Consider the following 26950-nt stretch of genomic DNA (forward strand, 5'->3'; position numbering starts at 1 on the left):
TTTCAACCACATGTGGCGTGTACTTCCTGCAGAAAAAAGTTGCGCATGTACTGAGGGAACACTTCCTGTATTCATTGTCTCTGGTAAGCTAAACACGAGGCAAAGCACACTAACCTCATTTATCCTGTATGGCGCGGTACAACGTTAAGTCGAAGCCATCTTATTCCTACGCGGATATCCAAAACCACAAATAATCCAAGCATGCGAGCCGTTATAAATCCTGTTAAGTATCGACTGACTTCATATGCACATCGTGACCAAGGAAACACCTGAGGATGCTGATCGGGGTGAGACGGTGTGGAACAAATTTCTGTTGGGACACCGAGACTTGTCCCCGTTCAGCTGTCCGCTCGACAGAAGACGCTATGTCGTGGAAAAAAAAATTCATCCCTTCTTTTATCTCAGTACTGGTATTCCGTACTGCAACTGGACAATGCCTAACTACATAATGTTCTGAATGCCCCCGTTTCCTTCGCAGACAACTTCTTGTTTTCACATTCGCAGCCTTTAATGGACAAAATCAGGAAACTTCTTTTATGGCCCAACCGTTTGCGAGAAGTGTGGCTAAATTAGTACTTGTACAGTGTGTCTACCTTAGGGTCAAAAACTTTAGTTTTTTGAAACATTTTCCTATTAAACATGACCATCCTTATATCGGTAGATAAAAGTAAAATAACTAATCAACAAAATACGACGCTCTTATTAACCCATACCGTCAAACGTACCAGACACGTCCCTGCTTGTATCGGCTCCAAGAGTAACCCACCAACTTAGCAACAAAATTTACATGCTACCTCACACCATAAGATAGTGGTGTGTTAGAATACACGTTATTAACACAGCCCACAAGGCGACTGCCAGCACGTTGCGTCTGGTACATTTGTCACATATGAATGAAACATATATGTCAACATGTAATCAATAATAATGGACAAACTACAAGTTTTTAGTCAAGTATTTGCAAAAATAGCTTTCTCAACAACAAAATAAAAATTCAGTGTCGGCATACATTTTTCATTCACATGCGACGAATGTACACATCCCACCTTCTGGTGATCGCCTTGCGGGCGATATGAATAACATGAGTTCTACCAACTCACTATTTTATGGTTCAAATGGCTCTGAGCACTATGGGACTCAACATCTTAGGTCATAAGTCCCCTAGAACTTAGAACTACTTAAACCTAACTAACCTAAGGACATCACACACACCCATGCCCGAGGCAGGATTCGAACCTGCGACCGTAGCAGTCCCGCGGTTCCGGACTGCAGCGCCGGAACCGCTAGACCACCGCGACCGGCCACTATTTTATCCTTTGATGTAGTGCGTAAATTTTGCTGATAAGTACTATATGGTATATTTGATTTCTAATGGTATTGTTTAATAACAACGTATTTCACAGAGTATTTGTTAATGAGTTATTCTACTTTTACCTATAGATATGTGTATGATTAATGTTGAACTGAAATCGGTCATTTTAAAGAATTAAAACAAGAATGGTTCAAATGGCTCTGAGCACTATGGGACTTAACATCTGAGGTCATCATTCCCCTAGACTTAAACCTAACTAACGTAAGGACATCACACATATCCACGCCAGAGGCAGGATTCGAACCTACGACTGTAGCGGTCGCGCAGTTCCGGACTTAAGCGCATAGAACCACTCTGCCACTGCGGCCGGCAGAACTAAAATCATCAAGATGGCAAATAATGTTTTGCAACCAGAGCGACTGCTAATTTTCTCCGACGGCACTACGTCAGTTTTTGTAGAGATACTCATGGACGGAAATCAATATTTAGTTTCTGACTGACGGAACTTGCACCTTATAGCAAAGACGTAAGCCCATGCCAACTGTTCATAATGACGATACTTGCAATGCATGCATCACAGAGTAACACGTGGACAGAACTGAACTGTGGGTTAAAAATAATTTGGGTGCATAGTTTGCGTGCATTATGATAGGAGCGTAATTTCTGCAACGTTAGAAGTCTAGATACCATATACTTTGAGGTATGCATTTTACGCGCTATTTAAGGTATGCTTATCCTATGAAATTTGTACCTTACGATCACAATTCGAAGAACACTTTGTCGAGAACCGTGGTCTGTCCTTTGTGGCTTGAATGACGTCATTTCTAGACTGTTTCTACTCAGCAAGACAAATACGTAACATTAAAATCATTTTCCTAAGTTCCTGTAAGGAAAATTTCAATCCTTCGAGAACCAATCACACCACTGAACATAGAAAATGCGCAAGGGCCACGTCATAGGCGACAGTATATTGTTTTAGAAGACAGCTCCAGAATAGTCGGTGCAGATGGTAGCCTTTATATTGATTATATTGATCATACGAGATCTCCTACCGCCGCAAATATTAACCATGGACCGTTGTTCCCTGAACTCAAAATACTCGTTTAGATCGTCTGCTGTATATATAGTTTTGACCCCAATGGTTTGATTCACGCGGACGAAAATTGTCATTCATCTTCAGTTACTTGTGAGTCCCTTACGGCAATGGTCTACGGACCCTGATCGTACCAGCTTGCCAAGAAATACTCTCATAAAGACTCCGAGCTGTATTTTTGTTCAACCGAAGACCTTGTTAGCTCGCGGCAGCTTCGATGCTAACAATTGCTTAGTTTGTTTGAAATGTTACTTGATTACTTTCAATATTCTTTACTGTCAATGTGGCTGGGATATTGGTATTATTTTACACCACTACAATCTTTATGTCGATTAGGGGAATTTTTGTCCTTCGTCTTTACTGTGTTCGTGCTGCAGACTATCTTTCGCTATACTAACGTAATCATTTCGTTTCCAAAGAACTGTTAGACCCAACATCATCAATCTATTTGCCTATTTGAGTCCGTCTGCTCTACTGCATTTTCTCCTGAACTGTTGCTTCCACCGCTTAGTTGTTCTTGCAGGCCGTTGTTCCCTTCTTCTGGTAAATGTTCCATAGATTTCGTTTCTCAGCTATTCTTTTTTGTGTTTCCTCATCCTGTACATACATTCTCATTTAATATTTACGTTTTTCGATAGCAGTAATTTCAAACGCTTCTGCAGTCCGTTTAAAATTACTTTATAGTTGACGTCTTGTCAGCTTGTGCTAAAGTGTTGCCACTTCGGCTACCACTCAAAGGCGGTCCGGAAACTCGGCGGGTTGCTTCACAGTGCTGAAATGCCGTTCATGTAACATGGTGCAATGTTGGAAGCTGCTGGCATCAGGTAGGGTGGGTATGGGAAATGCTCTGGCCACAGGTGACTTTAAATGACCAGTGGCTGAACTGCGGCAGATAACGCAGCCCTGGAAAAACGGATGCCAGCAGCTGCTGAACTGTAAATCACGCTTGCTTTGCTCACAGCGACTGAAGTTGGCCTGTACGACCAAACTCGACACAGAAGAAAAAAAAAATCGAATAAATTCAGCTTCAGCGCTAGAAGCTAACTGTAAGTTCTCGCTTTTTCTGCGGGAGCTGACACGATATCGTCCAATAAGCACTCCTGTCTGGAACTCATTTATAGGTTACAGGCCTCACAGGTAGATTCTAAAAGAAAGAACAGTGATTGGAAAAAAATAAAAAGTCACTAAGATAATGAAAATGATGCAATAAAAGATTAAAAATAAAAAAATTAAATTGAAAAAACTAATTGAAAATAATAAGTCATTTTGGTAAAGATTTAAAAGGAAAAATGTATCAACAGTTGCAACGATGATTTTCTTCTTTTAAAAAGTTTCGTTTCACACCGTGTTGTATGTTGTTTGCCTATGTAGGCCGATCTCTATGACAATAACTTGAATCTGTGAAGCTGAATCGCATCTTGTGCCAAAGAATCCAGTAGTGTTTCGCTAGTGATGTGTACGAAATGTGCATGTGCGTGTTGAAATGCTAAATAGAAGGGTTTAGGATCCAAACAAAAGAAGAAAAGCCAGACAAGGAATTTGAAGTTAACTCACCATTTGTTGTCGCAGTTTGGCACCGGCGAATAGTTCTGGCGTGACGTTGAGCGCTCTGATTGCACGAAGAGACCTCCAACACGTGAAGAGTCAACTATCAAGTAATTTTAGCCAGACTATAGTTTCCTCTATTGATTTCTTATAGTCTACGTTCCATTTTCTGACGACGCTCTGCTCCAGAGGAGCATTTTCAATAACTACTTTCTCATTTCCGCATCAGTATCTGGTGATTAAAGTTTTCTTGTCTTGCACCAATTTACTTCTGATGTCTCCGTTGCCTCGATCATCCTGTATAACCTTGCTTCGTAGACAATTACTTCACTGCTACTGCGTCGTTCTCAAATTTGATGTTAAGTAAGTCGTTAAAATTCTTTGTACTACTCTTCATCACCGTCTTTGTTTATCCATAATCCTCGAAAAGACAAAAGGTTTTTCAAAGAAAGCAATACCTGTCACCACGTACCATTTGGGAATAGCAAGGAATAAGCCTGCTCAATTTACTGTGTATTTTTAACTCTATCGTGCTGTATGGGATGGTACATTTTCATACCGAAGAATCAGTAGAAAAAAATTACACATGGCAATTTCAGTTGTTTGCCAGGGTCATACACATTTACTAGTGTCACTTAAAGGATTAACCGTTATTTCGTGCCGAACATGTTGTTCGTAGTTTCAGTCAGTCTTCCAAAAATTCCTCATATACGGCCAGACGGGTTGCGTCGTCTACGAAACCTCACCCTTTTAACTTTTGTTGCCGTTCGGAATTTTCCTTTGGTTTCTTTACTGCCTCTTCTTACGTACACTGGGGATAATCTGCATCCCAGCCTCTCTCACCTTCGTTAACACGAAATCGTACGAAGTCTTTAAACGAGGGGGGCCGAGACGACCTCGCGGCAGATCTCTCCCCCTCTCTCCTAGACGGGCCTCACACGCGGCGGAACCACGGCGGTGGCGACGCTGCGGGTAATTAGCCTGTAATTACCGGGAATTACCCCGCCGTTCTTAGTGCTGCTCTTCCGGCAGAAGGCTCGCACGCATAATGGGCGGAACGCGCCGCGCCTGTCGACCGCACTTGACGCAACCCGTCACACACACGTGCGTTCGCGTCACTTCAGCCAAGGCGTCGCGGTCGCGGACGAACTCGACACGCGCTGACTGAGAGGAATCGTGCTATCTGTGACGCGCCGTGTTTGTACTTAATTTAATTGAGACCGGGCGGGACAGTCGTACGACCTCGAGAGGAGCGGAGGCAGGCCGTTAGTTAACATCCCGTCGACGTCTTTACAGACGGCACGGTATACCAGCTACATTGAGGGAGTGGCCGAGGGGCCAGCGCTGGCATCAAGGTCGGAGGGCAACAGAGGGAAGAAGTCTAAAAACCCCCTGCCCCTCTTACATCATCAGAATTTATGATTTATGTGATCTACGCAAAGCGATTTTGCATGCTGCCCGCCACACATTCAGTATCGCTTTAATACAGCTAAACATGTAATGAAAAATGGGAATGAGCGTTTGGCGTCATTGTCCGGGAGGCCCCTTGCCGGGCAGGTCGGACCGCCTTTGTGCAGTTCACGCGTGAACCGACACCTCCAACGACTACCCCAGCAGGTACCCCATGTCTCCCCTTTTTAAAAGGGTACTCGTTTTAACAAGATTTCTCTTGTCACATTGACGAGTTACTGTTCGAGGTCGCTTACGCGGTCCTCTACCACACATCTCTTACATACCAGAAAGCGCCCGTTGCCCGTGGGTTCTACCTTTGAGGCGCGGGATTGGGTAGCTTCTGGCAGTTTTGTGAGTAAACGCCGTGTGGTCTGCCAAGGGACATCGCCGTTATCACACAGGGTTCGGATACTAGTTCACGCCACCACGTAAACCGACACCTCAGACGGCTATCCCAGCGTTTACCGCTTGTTCGCATGGTCTTTTACCACCACGCTACTCGTGTTAGCAAGACTCCTCTTGCAGCGCGTGACGAGTTACCGCCGACGCAATCCTCTACTGCACTGACGATCTGCCAGTCTCGCCCGTTACGACCTAACTCATGTGAGCTAGGGATTGGGTAGAAACATGACAGTTCTAAGGGTAGTTGCCATGCAGTTGACAGGGTAACATCGTGGCCAAAAGGCTCTCGGTTACTAGTGATTCCCACGTTAAGGAACGTGGCCCGACTCCTCTGACGATGGCCCTGGCCAACAACCCTTTTACCATGGACTGGTCTGGCACCACCTATTCAGTATATTCGGTAGCAACCCTCCACTACAGAGGGCCCCATAACAGTCACTTATTCAGTATATTCGTGACAGTCTCCCACTACAGGAGACTGGACCCGGTACCAACTCTTGTTTGCCCCCCGACGGCAGCAAAAGGGGGACTTACTACAAGGTCGGCCTGTAGGTCCTGCATGGCACTGCCTGTTCAGTATATTCAGCAGCAACCCTCCACTACAGAGGGCCCCCAGAGAAGCCCATGGGGCCTTGGTCCGGAGCTACCTATTGACATATATTCGGCAGCTACCTCCTATTACGGGAGGCGTTCCCCTATCCGCCACCCGGGGATCAGACTTCGTAGCGTGGCCAGCGCTCGGACCTGGTCCCGACACATGGGTTGCCCTTAGAGGGATTGGGTCTTACACCACAAGGTCAGTCCCCAGGTCCCGAATCGACGCCACATTGGGCGACCTGCGCGCTGGATGGGGATGAAATGATGATGAAGACAGCACAACACCCAGTCCCTTAGCGGAGAAAATCCCCGACCTAGCCACGAATCGAACCCGGGCCTGTAGGACGACAATCCGTCACACTGACCACTCAGTTATCGGGGCGGGCAACACGTAATGAATATTGACTAGTAGCGAGTGTATGCGGAGCCGTTTGTCGTGGTATCCCTGTCAGACTCTATACGGAATTAGCCGTTTTCTTAACCACAGCAAACCGCGATCCCTCAAACAACAAACCGTGCTCAGTGCGCGCCGCAACGCACAAGTAATACACGCCTACAAGAATTGTGACAGCAGCGATCCATAAAGTACCGTACAATATTGACATTCAACTGTTGTAGAATTTTAGAACATATTCTGAGCACAAACGTAGCGATCTATGTAAGACAATGACTGTCTTCATGCGTGCAGCACGCAGCTCGCGCTCACACACTGAACGTGCTGTCAGTCGCGGATCAAGACGCTCAGCAACGCGCGGTACTACTTCACTTCTGGAAGTCATTTCACTTCGTACCACAAGATTGATTGCTAGCTAAAGTAATACTATATGGGGTATAGCTACATAAACATTCAGTCCGGCCCTGACAAGATTTCAGAGTCTGAAAAGACCGGCGAGTTGATTTATATTTAGAGGCGTAAAATTGTGCACCTCACAAAATGCAAAAACGCAGTAATCTATGTCTGCAATACCAGTCAGTCACAACTGCCATCAGTCAACAAATACAAATAAGTGCTTGATGTAACAGTTTGTGAGGATATGAAATGTGATGATACTAGGCAAGAGCAGTCAGTCTTCAAAGGAGGCGGCTTACAAAACATTGGTGCGCCCCATTCTGAAATACTGCGTAAGCGCACGAAACCAGTACCAAAGAATTGCGACGGTGATATAGAAAGAAGGGCAGCACGAATGGTCACAGTTTGGCTAGACCCAGGAGAGAACGTTGTGGAGGTACTGCGAACACTCTACCGGCGGACGCTTTATGAGATACGTCAGCTGCCTCGCGAAATCTTTCTTACAGAGTTTCAACGAACCGTATCAGACGAGGAACCTAGGAACGCCGACGTACAGCTCTTATAGGGACGCCATAAATGTCTATCTGTAGCGTCAAAGAGGTACTTAAAACTTTTTCCCTAGCTTGACTGGCGAATGGGACGGGAAGGAACGAAACTGCGTACAACAACGGGGAGAACTTTCTGCAGGCACTTCAAAGTGCCTAGCATACTGGATGCAGATTTTCACTTTCGTGCAGCACATTTAATTTACACATTGAGCCACCAACAGTTCTGGTCCTGTCACTGTTTTGCTTAGTACGAACAGTAAATCATGTGTATTTAATGCGAATCACGTCGGGCTAAACGGAACATGTCATGACTTTATTCCGATTGTACAGCATTGGTTGCCAATTATGAAACGGAAACTGCACATATGCAGCTGTGAACAGACAGACGTAACCAGAATATCATAATAGTGAAAAAATTTCTCATCGTGCTCGTGAGAGCACTGCGCTATAATCTTTACCAGGAAATAGATGGGTTATTAGCTGAGAATGAAAAATTAAGTACCAGACAGATTCGTGTAACTCAGCGTTTTTATCTTACTTTTGCAATTTTATCTTAGGTTTCCTTACGTCGAAACACACACATCCGCAGAAGCGCGCGCAAAAATAAAAGAAAGCAATGGGATACAAATGCTTCTGACCTTTCGTCTAAGGCATTTGGACAAGGAATGAGTAGAATGGCGGTGAGTTTTCATCGTTTGAGTGGCAAACTAGAAATGGACGACGTAACATAAAAATACACTTTTTCTTTCCCATACGACACGCGCCACACAATAACTAAACAGTGATTAGAGGACTCCTGAGATCAGGAGCGACATATTTCCGTATACCGCAGTCTCCAGAACAATTAATTCCTCTCCGACATGTTCCCTTATTCCACGCACCTTAACACTTATCGTAACTCTAGGAACAACAAAACTTTTTTAAAAAAAATTATGAAAACGAAAAATTAAAAGTACAAATGACGTATCTTGTAGGTGTGGATATTGGTTTATTTGATTTTTAACAGACGGCACAATAGTTGATGCGACCACGAACATCAATGTTAAACTATAAACTCAGTTTATCTGTCTTAAAATTAAATACGAGATGCTAATCAAACTTTTCAGTTTTATATCATGCGTCCATAACATATCACGTCCTATGGAGTCTACAAACTAAATTTACCTAGTGTGTGTCTACACTAGATGTGTAGAACTGTAAGATGGATTCATTTCTTCCAACGGAAGTCAGAAGGACATTACGAGGATGTGGCCCCACAGAACACACTAGTCAAAGAGGAGGAGATATTTTATGACTATGCATACGCCATCACTTACCAGTTTTCATTTTTTCCCTTTGTTTACAAATTCGAGTCGTCAGCCCCACGTTTCAGTTCGCTACCACACTTCTGTATAAACGGCGAATGAAAGGACTCTGCTCTATCCTTCTTAAGACCATTAATGTTCTGAATTTCGTAAGGGTAGGAAATATGGAAAGTTGTGCTGAAAACATAGTTCTGATGCTTTTGAGTTAATATAATACGCGAGATAAAAGTGTGGAAAATACTATCTAGGGCCGCAGATACACGCCAAGCGAAATGTCTTCCAAACACGGTTTGTTGACTTCAATTACCTCTACTGTTTCCGCAGATCTGTAAGCATCTTGTAAATAATGTTCTACGTCACGACAAGCAAAGTTTCGGAAAGACTATAATTAATAACAGTTGAAAATATTTTGATAAAACTATCGAATCCACACAACATACAACGAAAACACAAAGATATTCTGTATACGAGCGATACACGTAACTACATTTGTTTATAGGAATCCTGTACATCAAAGCATGCGGGAAACACAAAGTGAGTGTTATTACACACCTATCAATCACTCGGTAAGATTAAAGTCTCTAAGAACATCATGCATTTACGCCTCCAGTCTAGCAACGCAAATGCTTGCACATAGAAGGAAATAAGTTTCTAATTTTTATTGAAATAAAGGTCTATTAACGTTGCTAGAGAGTAGTGGTCCTTCGAACTAAAATTCAATAGAAAGTAATACGGACTACCAAAAACTGGAATCTCTATTTTATTATTTTGTGAAACAGAAACGGGACAGCATGCCAATATGGAACTATGATCGTTAAACACACCAACATTCCGAAAACTGGACGTCTATAAATTATGGATTACTTGGTATTATTTACGCAGGCACTCGACTATGCATTGGGGAGATGCAAGACAACACATAAAAAACAAAGATTTTCAACAGGCAACATACACCAAGTCCACTTATAGTTCGATAATTTGCCGTCACAAAGGTGGGAGATTACAATAAAAAGGTATCAATCATGCAAATTTCCAAGATCACATGTTACAGGACATTGCATGGAGTGCAGAAATTAAATTCTGGAAACTGATTTTGGAATAATTTAAAATTATGAGCGGGAACTGTGACAAACGCAATTATCGAACCACAGCAGGGCTGTACCTTCAGTGGACCGTTGAGAGACGAGCTTATTGTTGCGAGATGAATCTTTGAGCACGCGCGCCGTTGCCACCAAATGCTTTGAGGAGCGTCCACCAGAGGCGCCACTTCCTTTGACGCTGTGCGTGCGCGCTCTTGCGGCGGACTCTGCAAACAGCAGCACCAGTCAGTAACAGTGCGCCTCCATGCAGCCAGTTGTGTAACTATCTTGTCACGATGCTTTGTACGGTGGGCTAATTCGAAATTTGGCTTGGCTTAACTGTTTATCAGACTTTAATCGAGATCAAAATTAAATAATCTCGAATTCTTCTTTTTTGATCGGTAAGTATAAATACAATTACAATCACGTTAATCTTACAAGAGAAACAAAAATCCAGAGAGAAACACAGAAAAGATATAACTTTTTCACTTACCTTTCGTATTTGTTTGTAATGGAACAATTTAATATATACCATAATATCTTATAACGAGTCTCTTCAAAAGGTTTTGCTCGTGAGAGATGCAAGCTGTAAACATTTTTTGAATCTGTAAATTTATCAGCATCATTCAATAGCGAGAGCATGCACTGCTTTCGAAGCTAAAATGTACACTGGAGAGGTATGTGATGATGTACTCCAGTATCCTGTAGTGATGTCGGGTTAGTCACGGCATAACGGTTTAACGTTCTGAAAGTAAATATTCGATACGTGTTGTTTGCTTATGTGATACTTATTCTGAGATTAATATGAAGAAGTACTGACCAGGGGCGGATCCAGGATCTCGGTCAGGGGGGGAGGGGCAAATTTTTTGGTACCTGCTTTCCAAAAAATTAATTCCAAATAAAATTATTAATACTCTATACGCGCGCGCACACACACACACACACACACACACACACACTCACACTCTCTCTCTCTATATATATATACTGTTTTTAGTTTAATTGTGTATCGATGTGTGTTAAGTGTGTTTAATGAAATAAATTACTGCATTACCTAAAACATATTCCTCAAAGACGACACGTGCACTTGAAAAACTCTGCGTTTGTCGGCTAATGTAAAATAATCTATAAAAATGCTAATGTTCATTTGTTTCCATTCTTAAATCTTCTAAATTAGTTCACCAGTTGCTTTCTTTTGACAGAATGTTGCCATCGAATTCGCGCATATGTTTATACGCAGCAATGACGACACGACGGCGAAAAGTTATAATAGGGTATTTGACTGTGTTCAGGAAATCATATTGTTAATTACGTCATTTTATGCTCATAACAACCTGTTTTTCTCATGAATGTAAATACTAACAATAAGAAATTTATTTCTTTCTTCGTGTAAAAAAAGAAATAAAATAAAAATGCTAAAGTATAAATAAAATGAAATTTAATATTAAATATGTATATTCACAGTACTGCTCTTAAATATTAAGTTCTAATCTCTTTTCACGCCCACTTTGTTAAAATCTTGTAATTACTTTTTCTACGTCTAACAGGAATCTGGTAATGAATATGCGTAAGTGCAAGACCAAGGAGGCGGTTTTCATTCATCGATGTTCTTAAATAAGCAGATTCTTCCTTCTACTCAAGCAGTTTCCTTGGTTATTTGCAAACACCAGTTCGTTTCTTCAAGATTTGACTTCCGAAATAAGCAAACAGTTTAGAACAAAGCCAGAACTCCAAGTTCTAACACTGTTATGAAATTCATGCTTTTTTTCAGATTGCGATAGAAGCATACGCTTAGTACCCCAGAATAAATAATATTGATGAGGAAAACGCATCTTCCTCAGTCTTTGGCAGAGTTGCCCTCTGCACTTTGGAGAAAGAGAAATGAATCTGAGTTTTCTAGATTTCAGTATCTGTTTGAATCTGCTGACTGTAACATTTATATTCTTACCGTGTGAGAGAATGGATTGCGAATGAATCCACAGACGTTATTTTCGTGTACATTATTACATTTGGCTAATTATTGTTTGTTCACATTCCGTATCAAAAGTGAGAAGAAAGCCAAAATGGGGGAGAAGCGTTCATCCAAATCGAAAACGTGCAATTGCAGAATAAAAGGGACTGTCGTAAGGTTCTCACTATTTGCAACTAATGAGAATGTTTTCAAGTATTCCTTCGGTGTTCATCGCTTAATTATCAACACCATCTCTTTGCAGATTGCCACTAGAAACAAAATCTTACATACGCACTGCGGGGAAAGTGCTAAAGAAAGGGACACAGGTCGCTCATACCTTAGCGAATATTATCATTTTATTCGGAAGTATAGTTGTTTCTTCTCTAGTTTATACGCTAAATGGAAGAGGTTTCAAGGTCTCTTTTTGAATTGTTACATCAAACTGCGTGCCATTGTTTGCATCTTCGACTTCAAGTAAAACATACTAGATAGGCCGACGTAATCAGCCCCTAAAGCAGTCGGAAAAAAAAGATCGGTCACGCACCAGGGGGGGGGGGCGCAATTGCCCCCCCCCCCCCCCCCCCGGATCCGCCCCTGGTACTGACATACTGTCTAGGATTCAAGTCAGTACCCATTTGTAGGGGAATTAAAATTCTCAATTCAGAGAGGCGAGTGCGCTGTATTGAAGCTTTCTGGAACTAGAACACGTGTGCCGGAGGCGTAACAGGCAGCAGTTGCGATCGTGAATAAAAGCGTTTAATAACAGGCCAGGCGCCAAATGTTGACGTTTCTAAAATATTGCTGGACTGTGGATGCAAGGAAACAGAAAAGCAGCCTACTGTAATTTCAAGCGAATTATTTTTCTCCATCGCCCGTAAACCTTTTAGTTCGAAGTTTTGGATTCCTCTCTCAACCATTAACTGGCTAATATAGTCGAATAATTAAACCCTTCTTCACACTAATTGATCTTCGTCGCTGAAACTGCTCGTGGCGTGAATAAAACAGTAACGAGAAGAAACGGCGACTATTCACTGTTTTGTTAACATCCTAACACACCTTATAATTAAATTTTCCCCGAGACATTTAAGCCTCATCTGTATCTACGATAATGATGGAAGCAGAAGAAATGAATTAAAATTTGTGCCATTATCGTATCTACATCATTACTTAATTCCGCAATTTTCATAGATAAGGTATGAATAATTTATTCATATTTTCAACTTCACTTAGAATGAATGACACGAGTCTCGTTGAAGCACAAAAAGAGGAATGAGCTTTTACACTCAAAAGTCTCTTAACAACAAAAAAACCATAATTGTAATAGATGTTCATTGAGACTGATTCCGCAGCTGCAATGAGTGGTTTAAATGATGTAAAGCTGCCTGCACCTGTCATTACCTTCTTCATTCGCTGTGGTTTTCACTGTTTCCTCTCTTAGACCAGTATTACGATTCTTTAAAAAAGTTCATCGTCTGCACATTATGCCACCCAAGTCTCCACAACCTGCGAGTATTTTTAAACAGTATCCACCACGATTGTAGTTGTGGATTCGGCAGTTTCATGAAAACATGATGGCAAAAATCCGCCATGAGGACAAGCTCTCAGAACAGTTTCCGTGACATGTGGTGTAAAACAAGGCTGTGTTCTGGCTCCCACACTCTTCTCACTTTACTTCGCAGTTGTTATGAGAGACGCGACCAAAGCCTGTAGTAATCAAATTAGTCTCGACACAAGGACAGACAAAAGTGTCTTCAACATCTCTCGCCTCAGAACAAAAAGTCGCGTAACCAAACTATCCATCTTAGAGATTCTCTACGCAGATGATGTATGCATGATGGCTAATTCTTGCGAAACTCTTCAGACTTACATAAACCTGCTAAATGCCTCCTGCAGAAGATTTGGCTTAGCCATTAGCATCACTAAGACGCAAGTTCTCAAACAGCCACTTAGAGGTCTTAATGCAGATGACTCTAGTATTGAGATAAATAACAAACCCTTGCAAAATGTGTCAAAGTTCAAATACCTGGGAAGCCAAATTAGAAGTGACAACGGCCTGACAACGGAAATCGCAGCGCGTATAGCCAGCGCAGCCTCAGCCTTCGGTAAGCTTAATGACCGAGTATGGAAATCACATGATCTCAAACTACAAACTAAAATTGCAGTCTACAAAGCAGTAGTATTATCCACCTTACTCTATGCCTCGGAAACCTGGTGCTGTTACAAAGCTGACATTAAGAAGCTAGATAAATTTCATCTTCCATGTCTGAGATCAATTCTGCGCATCAAATGGGAAGACCGTGTCCCAAACACGGAGATTTTGCGCCGCGTGAAACTGGCTGGTATTGAAGCTTTAATAATGAAATATCAACTGAGATGGAGTGGTCACATAGTACGCATGGATGACAGTAGGCTACCTAAAGCGGTGTTCTACTCGCAGCTCTCGTGCGGGAAGAGGAGAAAAGGTGGTCAACACCTGCGATATAAAGACACCATTAAACGCTACCTTGCAGCCTGTGGCATCCCAAGCAACCGTTGGGAGGAGCTAGCATTGCGCCGATCGGAGTGGCGATCAACGGTACATAAGAGCATCGAACAATTCGAACAAAAGCGTCTAATGGACGTGGATGCTAAAAGAGAGCTCCGGAAATCTCAGCTCAAGCCTGTCTACACGTATACTCACAACTCTGCTGGTCAGCTTCACTGTGCTCCATGCAACAGGATATTCAAAGCGAAATTCGGATTCGCGAGCCACATCCGAGCCTACCACAACAAGGACAGAGAAGACTGACGGAGTCGCTGTCGCCGGACACGGCGAGGAGGACATCAGTTGTGGGTGCAGATGTCATAGTTTTCATGAAATTACTATAGCTAGCACCGTTTTTTCTGGTACACGTCACTTCTTTTAAAATTACCCATATTTCACACAGCATCACACTCAACATCCATTTCCTAATATAGCACATACTAACGTGATATAAATTTTGTGACAACTACTGAACCTGCCCTCTCAAGAGACTAATGGGCCAACTACAAATATTTGGTAAACTTTACACTCTTCCAACAAATAAAGAAAAATGGCAACTGCACGTGGCTTTAAATCATTTACATAATGACAGTGATTGATTTTCGTCAATCTGATATGTCCGGAAACGGAGCATCTACGTTGTTTTGACATTCAAGCTTCGCTTCCGTATTTTGTCAGCGTGTATGATTATTTTGTAGAGGTGAAGGATTCGATTGAGGTAGTTAGGTAGGTAGGTAGGTAGGTAGGTAGGTAGGCCGGCCGATTCCGATTCGCTCCTCTGAACCAGAATGTCGAGCTTTTGTTACACTGATCCTCTTGCGGTCATTTGCGTTTATTTACTTAACAAAGCAGAAGTTCAGCAGCTGATGTCCTCAAGCTGTAAGCGGCTGATGCTCGGGCCTGATTGCATAGTTATGCAGTTTAATGTATACCGGAAGGATAACCTGTTGCATCTCTACGGCATCGTCTAGCTGAGGGTATCTCGCCTTAATTCAAGCCTCGCAGTACTGAGGTTTGAAAGCTCAAGATTAACTACATTCAGATTCAGCGTCCTGTGTATCAAGAGACGGAAACGGTATCCGCTAACCTCGAATGCAGCCGGTGTAGTATTAATCATGGGACAAGGTACTTAATGTCACATATCAAACCTGGTACAGTAAATTGATAGCTACGTGAGACCGTTACATCTCTCAACAGCCGTACAGCTTTGAGGACGAAATGCTGACGATACTTCCTTCTGCAACACCTCTTCTCCTGTATGACCGGGCTACCTTCAGTGGGTCGCTCCCTTTTACTTCCCAGCAGACACCGTCATCGTCGTTTCCCCCCGTGTAATGTCTGATTCCGTTTACGTTCAGGATGATTTGAATAAACAACTCAGCACAACGGGAGGGCTGGGGGAAGCTGACCCACCAGTTTGATCGGAAGTGAGCAATTTACTGGCGGAAGCTACACGGACGTTGCCCGAGCTTTGTTAACCCGTTAGCAGATATCGTCCTGTGCCTGCTGCACGGGCAGTAGCGGTAGGCAATGGATGACCCTTGAACTGTGAGGGAGTTAAGTGCTGTTGGGAAACTAACAGTTTTCCTTGTTGTGCCACGATGGCTTTCGCTTCCAGTTGGATAGCCAAGATCATTTTTGTCGATAACAACGTTCTGTCGAATCTTTTAGAGCGTTGCTGGGTAGGAGAATCGGAGTGGTTGCTGGGCTGTCTCACGGGAAAGGGGTTTCTTGCCGCGCGCGCACATCGGCCAGCCTTCCTCGCGGTGTGCAAGTGTTGTGTCCAAAGAGTATCTCCTGGACGTAGGCGAGGGTGATGGGTGTAACGTCGCACAGCACACTCCTCTCCAACAACACCGACTGGCCCTCACGGCCTAACGCCCCCATCCAACAGACAGTGTCACACGCTCTCAGTTCGTCACAATGCAGGGAACTCTGGAATTTCACCCGGAACACTGGTCTTAGGTCTGGTGGTCAGGTACTGCACTTAGCACCTCTTTTCCCTTCGCCAGCAAACTGCGGCAGCGAAGGATTTGAACCGGCTACCAGAGAATAGAGCGCCATCGCAAAGCCGTGCGTTAGCGACCTCGCCTTTGGAGGCGGGCTGACTCTTTAATATCCTTTGCAACAGCATCTGCTGATACAACTCTAGTTTTTTTTTCCTTTCTAAGATTTCAGATTTACTTGCAGGATTGATTTATCCGTTCATACCCAACCAGTTAATAAATAACAAGGCACGCATACTATAATACGATATTTACCGCCCTCTTCAGTCACATCCCTTTCATTGACGGTGGTTTAGTTCCAGATGGTTAATGGACCAAGTATTAATATAACTTACAGTGTATTCGAAATAAGACATCTAGAATTACAATAACTAATAGTGTAGTCATTTACACCGCCTTTAGACAATCCAGCCAATAACATTTGGGGCAGCTCGGCTGCTGTGACATGCCGTTACTGAACTTCAATCCCACCTTTATTGAAACATAGCATCAACTACAGGCTACATGTTACTGTAATAATCTAGCACCACAAAACGACGGTGCGTACCGAATTAGTATTACTCTCAGTTTTGGCTGCGGAATTTTCTGGCGAAAAACGCGAAATGTCAAGTCCTAACGAATGTTTTTCCCCCTCAAATTGCTACCAGAAGCGAGAGGCGTCTACCGAGTCCAGGAACGAAAACAGCTGCGACTAAGATGGCGGAAGTGTCAGCAGTATCGTTTGACCAATCGGCCCTGAGTTGTTCGACCAATCTTCAACGTGAAACGCCCCTAGCTTGTAACCACAGTGGATACGCATGAAATAGAAACAAAAAGAATAACCGTAAAGTGTCAATGGCTGTGAGCCAGAAATCTCAAATCATAGTATATTCACGCATACATCGTTTCAACCATCGAAACAAAAGCGTTGTTGTGTGTTAGCGTGTTACATCAGTGTGATTCAGTGCTTAATTTCTGAACTTTCGGGTGCCGACACGCACCTCCTCGTCCACATACGTCATCACTGCACAAGCCGAGATCCCAGCGAGGTCAGCCGTATTTAGCAAATGTTTAGCAACAAGGTATTCAAGTGTGTACATGAGGCGAAGTATCTAGACTGTCTACTTACAGTATATCGTCTAGCTTCATACCTGTAGACAGTCCCTCTACAATGTCTGTAGGCAATCGCTCTACTTTGTTTACTAGTGTGCACTCACCTTGAGACACACTTTCGAGCTGTCGTGGAATCAAATTCCCCGTCACAGTCTTCTTAAGGCAATCAGCGTACCTAAACGCAGCGCTTCCTAGAGCATTGTTTCGTTTCACAGAATGCCACGTGCGTGACACTGAGTATCAGTAAATATTACTGATATATGAATAAAAATATCGTTAATATTTTGCTGCTTTATTTCCTAACGTATTTATCATTTTTTGTATACATTTCAAATGTAATCATAAAGGATACAATCTGCGTGCACTTCGAAAAGGTGTCAGATCCATAATCATATTAGTAATAGAAAAAGGCTTGCTTTAGAAGGAATCATGAGTCATGCTTGTGTTTCAAGAATAAAAGTAATCTCTCTATAACGAAATAAATATTGAATCGACAGCCATCAATTCTCTGGATTACAATAAAATTTTTGTGTCACTTAACAAAACTTAATTCTTGGTTCTTGTGGCATAACGCGTCTCAAAACTGATCAAGTAATTTGTATGAAAAACGGTAATTTTAGAGTCTTGACCTCCCTCCCCCCCCCCCCCCCCCGCCGCTTCCCCCCTCATTTGGCATCTGCAGACTTCATGGGCATCTCCCAAACTCTTATCTGCAGTCAAGCGGGAACATTTTGAGGATTCTGAATCGCTTGAACGGCATGTGACGCCAGTTATGAAGATAATTCCTAGCAGAAACTTTTGCTAACGTGTTCCAGAGCCTCTTCAGTAATCGGTGCTGCGAGTATGTGCCACATGCGGAGGAATGCAATGATACAATAAATTCAGCAATTTTGTATTTTGTTTTGCGACAGTCCCGCAACTTCTTAAGCTAACGTCTGTAGCAGAAAACAGCAACAAATCACAAGCGCAAATAATTTCACTTTGATATAATACCGCAACAAATAAAGAGGACAGAACTTTTTGACATGTTAAAATGCACTGCTCTTTTAACTAAGTCTAAATTTGAGCAGACCAAATATCTCATACCCGAAAGAAAAACTTTGAAACAAGGAAACGCTATATCACGTGCTGGGAGGAACCCTGTCCGGTACAACTTCGCCTCTACCTCTCTTTCCTCTCCGTGCCAGGCAGTACGCAAGATGGGTGTGCGTATCGACAAACAAACGATCTAAGGAGATCGAGGCCTCAGCCTCAGCACAGATTTCCACCATAGTCACCGAGTACCTGTAAGCAAATGTTGGATAATTTTTAATTCCTGTTCGACATAAATCCGCTGCGTGCTCACGGACGCCATTCGAGAACGACTCAGTTCCTCGACTGCCTGGACATCATCGTCTGTGCTCGATGTCGATGGTCTACCTTTCCCGATCAGCATCAGCCACGCCTCTTCGGCTCTGCTAGAATTTTTGGCACCACTTCACTACCACAAAGTGACACTACCTTTGACCCATACAGCGTGGGAATTTCACGGCGAATCCGTGCGCAGTTTTGCCCACGAGAATCGCACTGCGCAGACGAGGCCAGATTAGGCCTAAGTTTGCAGTTGCCACGCCACTTCCGTCGCGCGCTCTGATGCACGTGTGATCTGTACTGCGGCAGAATTGTCTGCAGGACGCCCGTCTGGTGGAGTCCGACTCCTCGTGCGCTAGCGGCTACGGTGGGCAGTTGCTCGGAAACAGCAGGTTCCTGGTGCAAAGCGGACGCGCAGCCCGACAGGCGCCGGCACTGTGACGGCGATTAATGCCGGACTCTGACACGGCGTGCAGCGTTTACAGACAGCTGGCTGCCAGCTGACTACACGGCGGCGCTGCGCCGGCTCGGCTGCAACAACACAGCACAGCGCACTGCAGCGCGGCGCGGCGCTCTGGCAGTCGTCTGGCCGGGCGGGCGGCATTCCTGGAGAGCGACCACGCGCGACGCTCTAAGGCCAGCCACTGCTTCCTTTCCTCCACTTTCCCCACCTGCCGTCTCTCTCTCTCTCTCTCTCTCTCTCTCTCTCTCTCTCTCTCTCTCTCTCTCTCCCTCCCTCCCCCCACCATGCCGCCAAACACCACCTGCTGTCACGCTCTGTTCTGCTGTGTGCAGCACATTCTGCCTCTCGAATGGTCAAAATAGCACCATGCCACTGAGGGATGCACCAATCGAAAGTAACATACCTAGTTTTCGAGAATGTAATTTTCACTCTACAGTGGCGTGTGTGCTGATATGAAACTTCCTGGCAGATTAAAACTGTGTGCCGGACCGAGACTCGAACTCGGGACCTTCACCTTTCTCGGGCCAGTGCTCTAACTGGTAGAGCAATTCACCGCGAAAGGTGAAGGTCCCGAGTTCGAGTCTCGGTGAGGCACACAGTTAAAATCTGCCAGGAAGTTTCATACCTAGTTTTCGTCTGCGTGGCATTCTTCATTTCTGGACAACGGAAAGGAAAATTAATTTTACTCTGTATTTGGCACTGCTTTACATACGAGGTGGTCTTTTTCTCTCTACTAAATGTGAAATTTGACATACGAGGGTAGTTTGATAAGTCTGTAAATTTCCACGAAAGAACATTTTAGTTGAATAATGCACCACCAAGCTCGTTACGATTGGCTTCCGCTAAGATGTCGGCGACATGCCTCAGAGAATTTGCGTCCTTGCCAGTCCGGCGTTCCATTTCTATTTCGTGTAATTTTTGTGACGTATGATAAAAATAGCATTTAAGGTTAAGGACACTCAAAAATCGTCTAATGATCAGAACATTTGTCAATTCTTAATCGATATTTTCTAATTTTTGACTGACAAACTAATATCACATAGCACATAGGTGTTCACAGATTATGTATTATCTTTAGATTCAACATTACTCTAATAATTTTGCCAAATGTGCTATATAAAACACTATAGCTAACATCGAGTTAATATTTACCTTTGTGATAAACTATACTGTTTTCGTGTTATCGGTATATCAACTTCGTACAAATAAGTGAGCTACGCAGAAAAGATACGTCTGAAATGTGGTGGTACAGAAGATTACTGAAAATTAAGCAAACTTGTACGGAACAAGAATGTTGTCCGCAAAATCAGCGACTAATCGAAGAGACAGGATGATATTAAAAGCTCAGGGCAAAAATTGTACAGGGAGGGAGGGAGAGAGAGAGGGGTATATATATATATATATATATATATATATATATATATATATATATATATAAAATTGAGAACGTTAGGTTTAAGTGCTACCCTGTCAGGGAGAGACAGGTACAGGAGAAGTCGTGGCGGCATACAATACCAGTGAGGAGATTCACAAAAAGAAACAGCTGTGGAGATATTCAGCTCAATATGAAATTTATGTTCTGTTATATGGATACGATGAATCCGCGTTCATTACTCCGTTCATTTTGACTAACGACCGTCCTCAAATTTAACAAGCGATTTAGGAAACTACATGATGGCTTACTGAAAAATAAAAAAAATTAATGCCCCACAGTGAGCACGATCACCGCATACTGAACATGAACTCCGCAGGAAACAGGTAGATGGCGAATATGGAGTCTTATTTCTCAAGGTAACATCCTGAACGTGCGCTGAAGGGAATGCATATACTCAGGAGCCGGAAAATTGCCGCCAACCGCGAACTCCTTTGTCGCCAGGTGGTACTGCGCACAGATGCGGAGCGGTAACTAAAGTTTACGAACGAAGACTATTGGGATACCATTCTAGCGACGGCGCGGTCCACAAATGGGGAAAGTTCACTGAGATATGCGACTATGCCGTAAAGTACATTGTTATGGGCGAGTCTCTCGGAAATGGGGTGAAGCCACGAGTACGCAGCAAGGTATTGGTCGTCGACGCCTCAGCACAGAACTTGTGAATGGATACGCGGCGATCTGTGGTATATCTGACAACAGGGTACAATGCTGGAGCAGCCACAGGTGTTTCAGAGCACATGATTGTTGAACCCGAGGTTCCACAGGCAATCTCTACGTTGTTCCAAAAACATCAAGGATTACGACTGCAGTGGGCACAGGATCACCGAGACTGGGCCATGAATCAACGGGTAAGACCATCTCTCATGGTCGAACGACTCACGTTTCATGCTACAGCAGGTCGATGGTCGTGTCCAGATATAACGTCATCCAGGCGACTCGTTGCTCGAAAATGGGTGTCCGGGTGATCTGTGGCGGTAACCGAACGTATCACGACAGATGTCGACTACGTGAGCGTTACTGCGGTCCACCCGTATCCCTTGACGCTTGACCTCTTCTCCGACGGCGATGGCAACTTCTAGCAGGGTAACTGCCCGTGTCTCAAAACGCCAGAACCGTGCTACGGTGGTATAAGGAGCGTAAGAGTGAAATGAAGTTTACGCCTTGGCCCCCATATTTGCCTGATCTGAAACCGATCGAACGCTTCCAGGACGCTACTGGGTGCCAGCTACACTCCCACAAACCATCTGTCCGTAATCCGAGGGAATTGCTTTGGTGAGCGTAGGTGGCTGGTGCGACAGATACGGTTCCGGAAACTTGGCGAGGACTTGTCGAATCCGTGGCACGCACATTTCTTTCCAAAGGCAGGCCAACGCGCTAGTAACCAGGTGCTCACAATGTTTTGGGTGCTCACTGTAGTGGTGTACGTATTCGAGTATATCAAGAGACATACAACTTTAAAATGAGCTATGTTTTGATTAATTATCGTTCTCTTTATAAAGGACAGCACTGACACTTAACGGAAGGGACTGCCCAGCTTTTTATGCTGTCTCTCCCCTTCTGGCGCCTTAATCGCATCCCGTCTCACGTTCTCCCTGTGCGACCACCCATACATTTGAAGTGTTTTCCAAGGCCTCTCCATACTGCCAGTTCTCTTCTACTTTTTACTCTGGAACTTCTCTTGCCTCATCCACCATTGCTGATGTCTCGCTAACGCTTCTCTATCGCTACTACTACGCCAGTACTGACTGTGCAGCTTTCCTCACTACTCATGATTTAACAGCTAATGGGGTATTTCAAGAACTAAAGCCTAATACGCCTGTCTAGCAGTTTTCTACTGCCCATGGTGGCAAAGTTTTGTGTTACTGGTGTTGCGGCTTCTGTCGGCCTCACTCTCAAAACGGTGGTAATGAACCGGCTGGAAGTTTCAGAACATCCAGTCTTTTCTGTCCTGCAAGGTGACTCGTATTGAATCTTAATCCGCTATCCTGTATTCTTGAGATACTTCGTTGGTCCCTGGAAATATCTGAACTGGTACTCACACTGGGAACTATTTATGGTCCGGCACCTTTGTCGTTACACGGAAGAGCTTCCAGACGGAGGTGAGGTTCTGGCGTCAGACCCTCCTATAGTCCTGAGCCGCAGATCCACGCCACTTGTCTGGAGAGGCGTCTGCCGTGCTGGCAGCCTGCCTACCAGACACACACACACACTCTCTCTCTCTCTCTCTCTCTCTCTCTCTGGTTATTAAAAACGCCCCTCACACATCAACGATGGCCGCGCCATCTGCACGCCACGTGGCTGCCACGTGCTGGTCTCGTGTTGGGGTCACGCTCTTCTTTGCGTCTGCCATTTTTTTTTTGTACACGCAAATTCTGAGGTATTCCCTTGTTTGCTGGTGACGTAATAGAAACGTTCTAACCCACGGTCGAAGAGAAGAATCTGGTACACGGAGACGCAGATGCTAATAACAAACATAAAAACTACCCGCAGGTACCCATGGCGAAAGAAAGTTATATGATTCCATGTAGAAACTAACTCATTTTCTGAATTAAATAAAAATTTAAATACTGTACATATATTTGATTTTTCAGTAACAGAAATATTTTTACTGCGAACTGACTTTACATCAACGACCTTGTGCTGCTGACGAGACACTTCCTTCACAACTGTAGTTTTAATTTTATCCTGTGAATTAGCTATTCTATTTGCATACCACGTACTCTCTGTCTTCCTAATAACATTTTTAAGCACCTTACAGTACTGTTTGTAACGGATTACTGTAGCTTTGTTGTGACTACCTCTGACATTTTGGTGTAATTCCCGCTTTGACGATGATGTCTGGTTTACGGGGCGCTCAACTGTGCGGTCATCAGCGCCCGTACAAAGTCCCAATTGTTACCGTGGTGTCACCGCCAGACACCACACTTGCTAGGTGGTAGCCTTTAAATCGGCCGCGGTCCGCTAGTATACGTCGGACCCGCGTGTCGCCACTGTCAGTGATTGCAGACCGAGCGCCGCCACACGGCAGGTCTAGTGAGACGTCCTAGCACTCGTCCCAGTTGTACAGCCGACTTTGCTAGCGAAGCTACACTGACAAATACGCTCTCATTTGCCGAGACGAAAGTTAGCATAGCCTTCAGCTACGTTATTTGCTACGACCTAGCAAGGCGCCATTTATCCTTTGCTATGTATCTCATGAAGCCTGTACAGTCAGACCGATGTACTCCAATTATGGATTAAAGTTAAGTATTCCACCAGTAACGTACCTTATTGGCTATATTAATTACACTGTCATTTTCCAGACCTCACGCCAGCCTGCGTGAGCTTAAAAGCGTGCATTTCGGCCTCCTCTAGCAATACGGTGTTGGCTCTTCTGCCAACACACCAGTTACGCAATCCAATGTTTCCACAGTCCTCTCTAGCCACTGCCACAAATGAGGATGATGGTGGTGATGATGAAATGATGAGGACAGCACAAACACCCAGTCCCGGGCGGAGAAAATCCCCAACCCGGGCCCCCTGGATCCAGATGCAGCAACGCTAGCCACTGGACCACGAGCTGCGGACATCATCCCCGGTTTGTTCTACGTGATGTTCTTATCCCACTAGTCAGCCGCCCGGGCTGCCTTTTACTGCTAGTACCCCGTTTAGGACGTTGTAATGGAAAGCAACTCTCAAACAGCCTGAGAAATGTGTTAAGGAAACATTACATTTGTCCAGAATGAGATTTTCACTGTGCAGCGGAGTGTGCGCTGATATGGAACTTCCTGGCAGATTAAAACTGTGTGCCCGACCGAGACTCGAACTCTGGACCTTTGCCTTTCGCGGGCAAGTTTTAATCTGCCAGGAAGTTTCATATCAGCGCACACTCCGCTGCAGAGTGAAAATCTCATTCTGGAAACATCCCCCAGGCTGTGCTAAGCCATGTCTCCGCAGTATCCTTGCTTTCAGGAGTGCTTGTACTGGAAGGTTCGCAGGAGAGCTTCTGTAAAGTTTGGAAGGTAGGAGACGAGGTACTGGCAGAGGTAAAGCTGTGAGGACCGGGCGTGAGTCGTGCTTGGGTAGCTCAGATGGTAGAGCACTTGCCCGCGAAAGGCAAAGGTCCCGATTTCGAGTCTCAGTCGGGCACACAGTTTTAATCTGCCAGGAAGTTTCATTACATTTGTCATCTATGTTATCGGCACTATAAACATCCTGCCACTCTTGTTCCTTGACGAAGTTTAAAAACTCTGTATTGCTGTGGAATTAACTTTCCTACATAGTTTGTAATTATATGTGACACTTGTTTGAGTACAAAAGCCTTTTACTGTTAAAATTTGTGCATCTTGGTCTGAAAGGCCATTCACCCTTTTACTAACAGAATGCCCGTCTGGTAATGAAGAATGAATAAAAATATTGTCTATGGCTGTGCAACTGTTCCCCTGCACCGTAGTTGGAAAAAAGACAGTCTGGATCAATTCATAGGAATTTAGGAGATCTACCATCATGCTTTTCTTGCGCCATCATATACAGAATTTATATTGAAGTCAGCGCATGTAGCTGATTTCTGGTAGCTCCCATAAATTGAAACAAGAAGCCTCCCTAGCTTGAGCAGAAATGCTCCGAAGTCAGAGTTAGGGGAGCTATAAACAACAATTAGAAGTTTCGTTTTACTAAATTCAACTGCGCCTGCATAAGATTCAAATAGCTGTTCAGTGCAGTGACGTGATACGTCTGTGGACTCAAATGCAATAGTTTTTTTTTCTGTGTATGCCCACTCCCCCCACCCTGCAAGGAACTCCTTGATAAACAGCCAGCTAATCTGTATCCTGGTAAAGAAAGCTTTTGATTTGTCAAATAATGTATGTGGTGCTCCGATGTATCAATTTCAGAGTCAACATCTATAAGCAGTTCACTAACTTTATCTCTAATACCTCTTATATTTTGATGAAATATCTACTTGGAAACATGACGTCCTCTGAAGGTGAGCCCTTTAAGCAGGTATACCTATGAGCTGACTTCAATCTAAAAAAGGTGCAGCTCTAGCAACAACTACTACACCGATTTTTCCACGAGTGATCCCACCACTACCCACTACACTGTCATCTGTAAGCTTTACCAGCCTCCCCTTCCCTTGCTGTTTTTCAGGCAAAAGAAACTCGTGACAGCTCTCTGCTTGGGATGCGCCTCCCTTACAGACGCCATTTTGGAAGTTACGCACAGCGGCGCCACCTATCGTAACTTCCTGAAACTATGGGAGCTGAAGGGGGAATATTCCACGATGTCCCACAACAAATTCCGCATTCTTCCAACCGAAACTGGCACAGAATAAAATGCATTACTTGGTGTACGACCATCGTATGTTTAAAGATCCATTTTAAATGTTTCGCAAGATGGTCTATGCAAGATTTTAGGGAGCCAGATATCACTAGGAGGGTGGATTTTTGTAAACCTGTTCTTTATAACCTGCAGAACAACTGCGTAGGTTCACTAATAGCATTTCTGACTGACGTGACGTGGTTTCAACCTTCTGGACAGCTCATATCTAGTAATTTGCGGTACTTGACAGACGAGAACACGAATATCATACAAACAGGCGCCGCTACGCATTAAGAGGCGAAAAACTAGCTTATTTTATTTAATAAAACTGTCCCTGCCGTTGCGTATCGATTTTTAAAATTAGGCGACTAGCACCCATTGCTGTACATGAAATGAACGGTATACGCCGCTCAGACCGTCATCTCGGAGGCATCTCGGCTTCGGCTAACAGCCTCCACAGACCGCAGTTTTAACGGCTCGTCGCGCTGTCCGCTCTCTGACCCTTTGCATCAGTCGAGAAAAGGCAAGGTCGCAACTCGTCCAACGACGACACGACACACGGCACGGCTCCAGTCTGTGTGTAGTCTGGCCCACGGAAATCGTGCCGCTGCCAGCAATGACATTTTATTGACAGCCGAGCTCCAAATGTCCACCTTCATGTTGTTTCGTTGGCGATATTCACTCGGGAACTGATTTTAGTAGTAACTCG

General features: G+C 44.1%; 1 protein-coding gene across 1 annotated transcript in view; it reads right to left on the reverse strand.

Moving 5' to 3' along the window:
* Positions 1-26950, reverse strand: part of LOC126092912 (uncharacterized) — a 671478-nt gene that overhangs the window by 332091 nt on the left and 312437 nt on the right. The window contains exon 13 of the mRNA XM_049908642.1: positions 10206-10349. Within this exon, the coding sequence (XP_049764599.1) occupies positions 10206-10349 (144 nt within the window). The remainder of the gene's footprint in view (positions 1-10205; positions 10350-26950) is intronic.

Source organism: Schistocerca cancellata, chromosome 7 (assembly GCF_023864275.1).
Source record: "Schistocerca cancellata isolate TAMUIC-IGC-003103 chromosome 7, iqSchCanc2.1, whole genome shotgun sequence".
NCBI classification, from domain to species: Eukaryota; Metazoa; Arthropoda; class Insecta; order Orthoptera; family Acrididae; genus Schistocerca; species Schistocerca cancellata.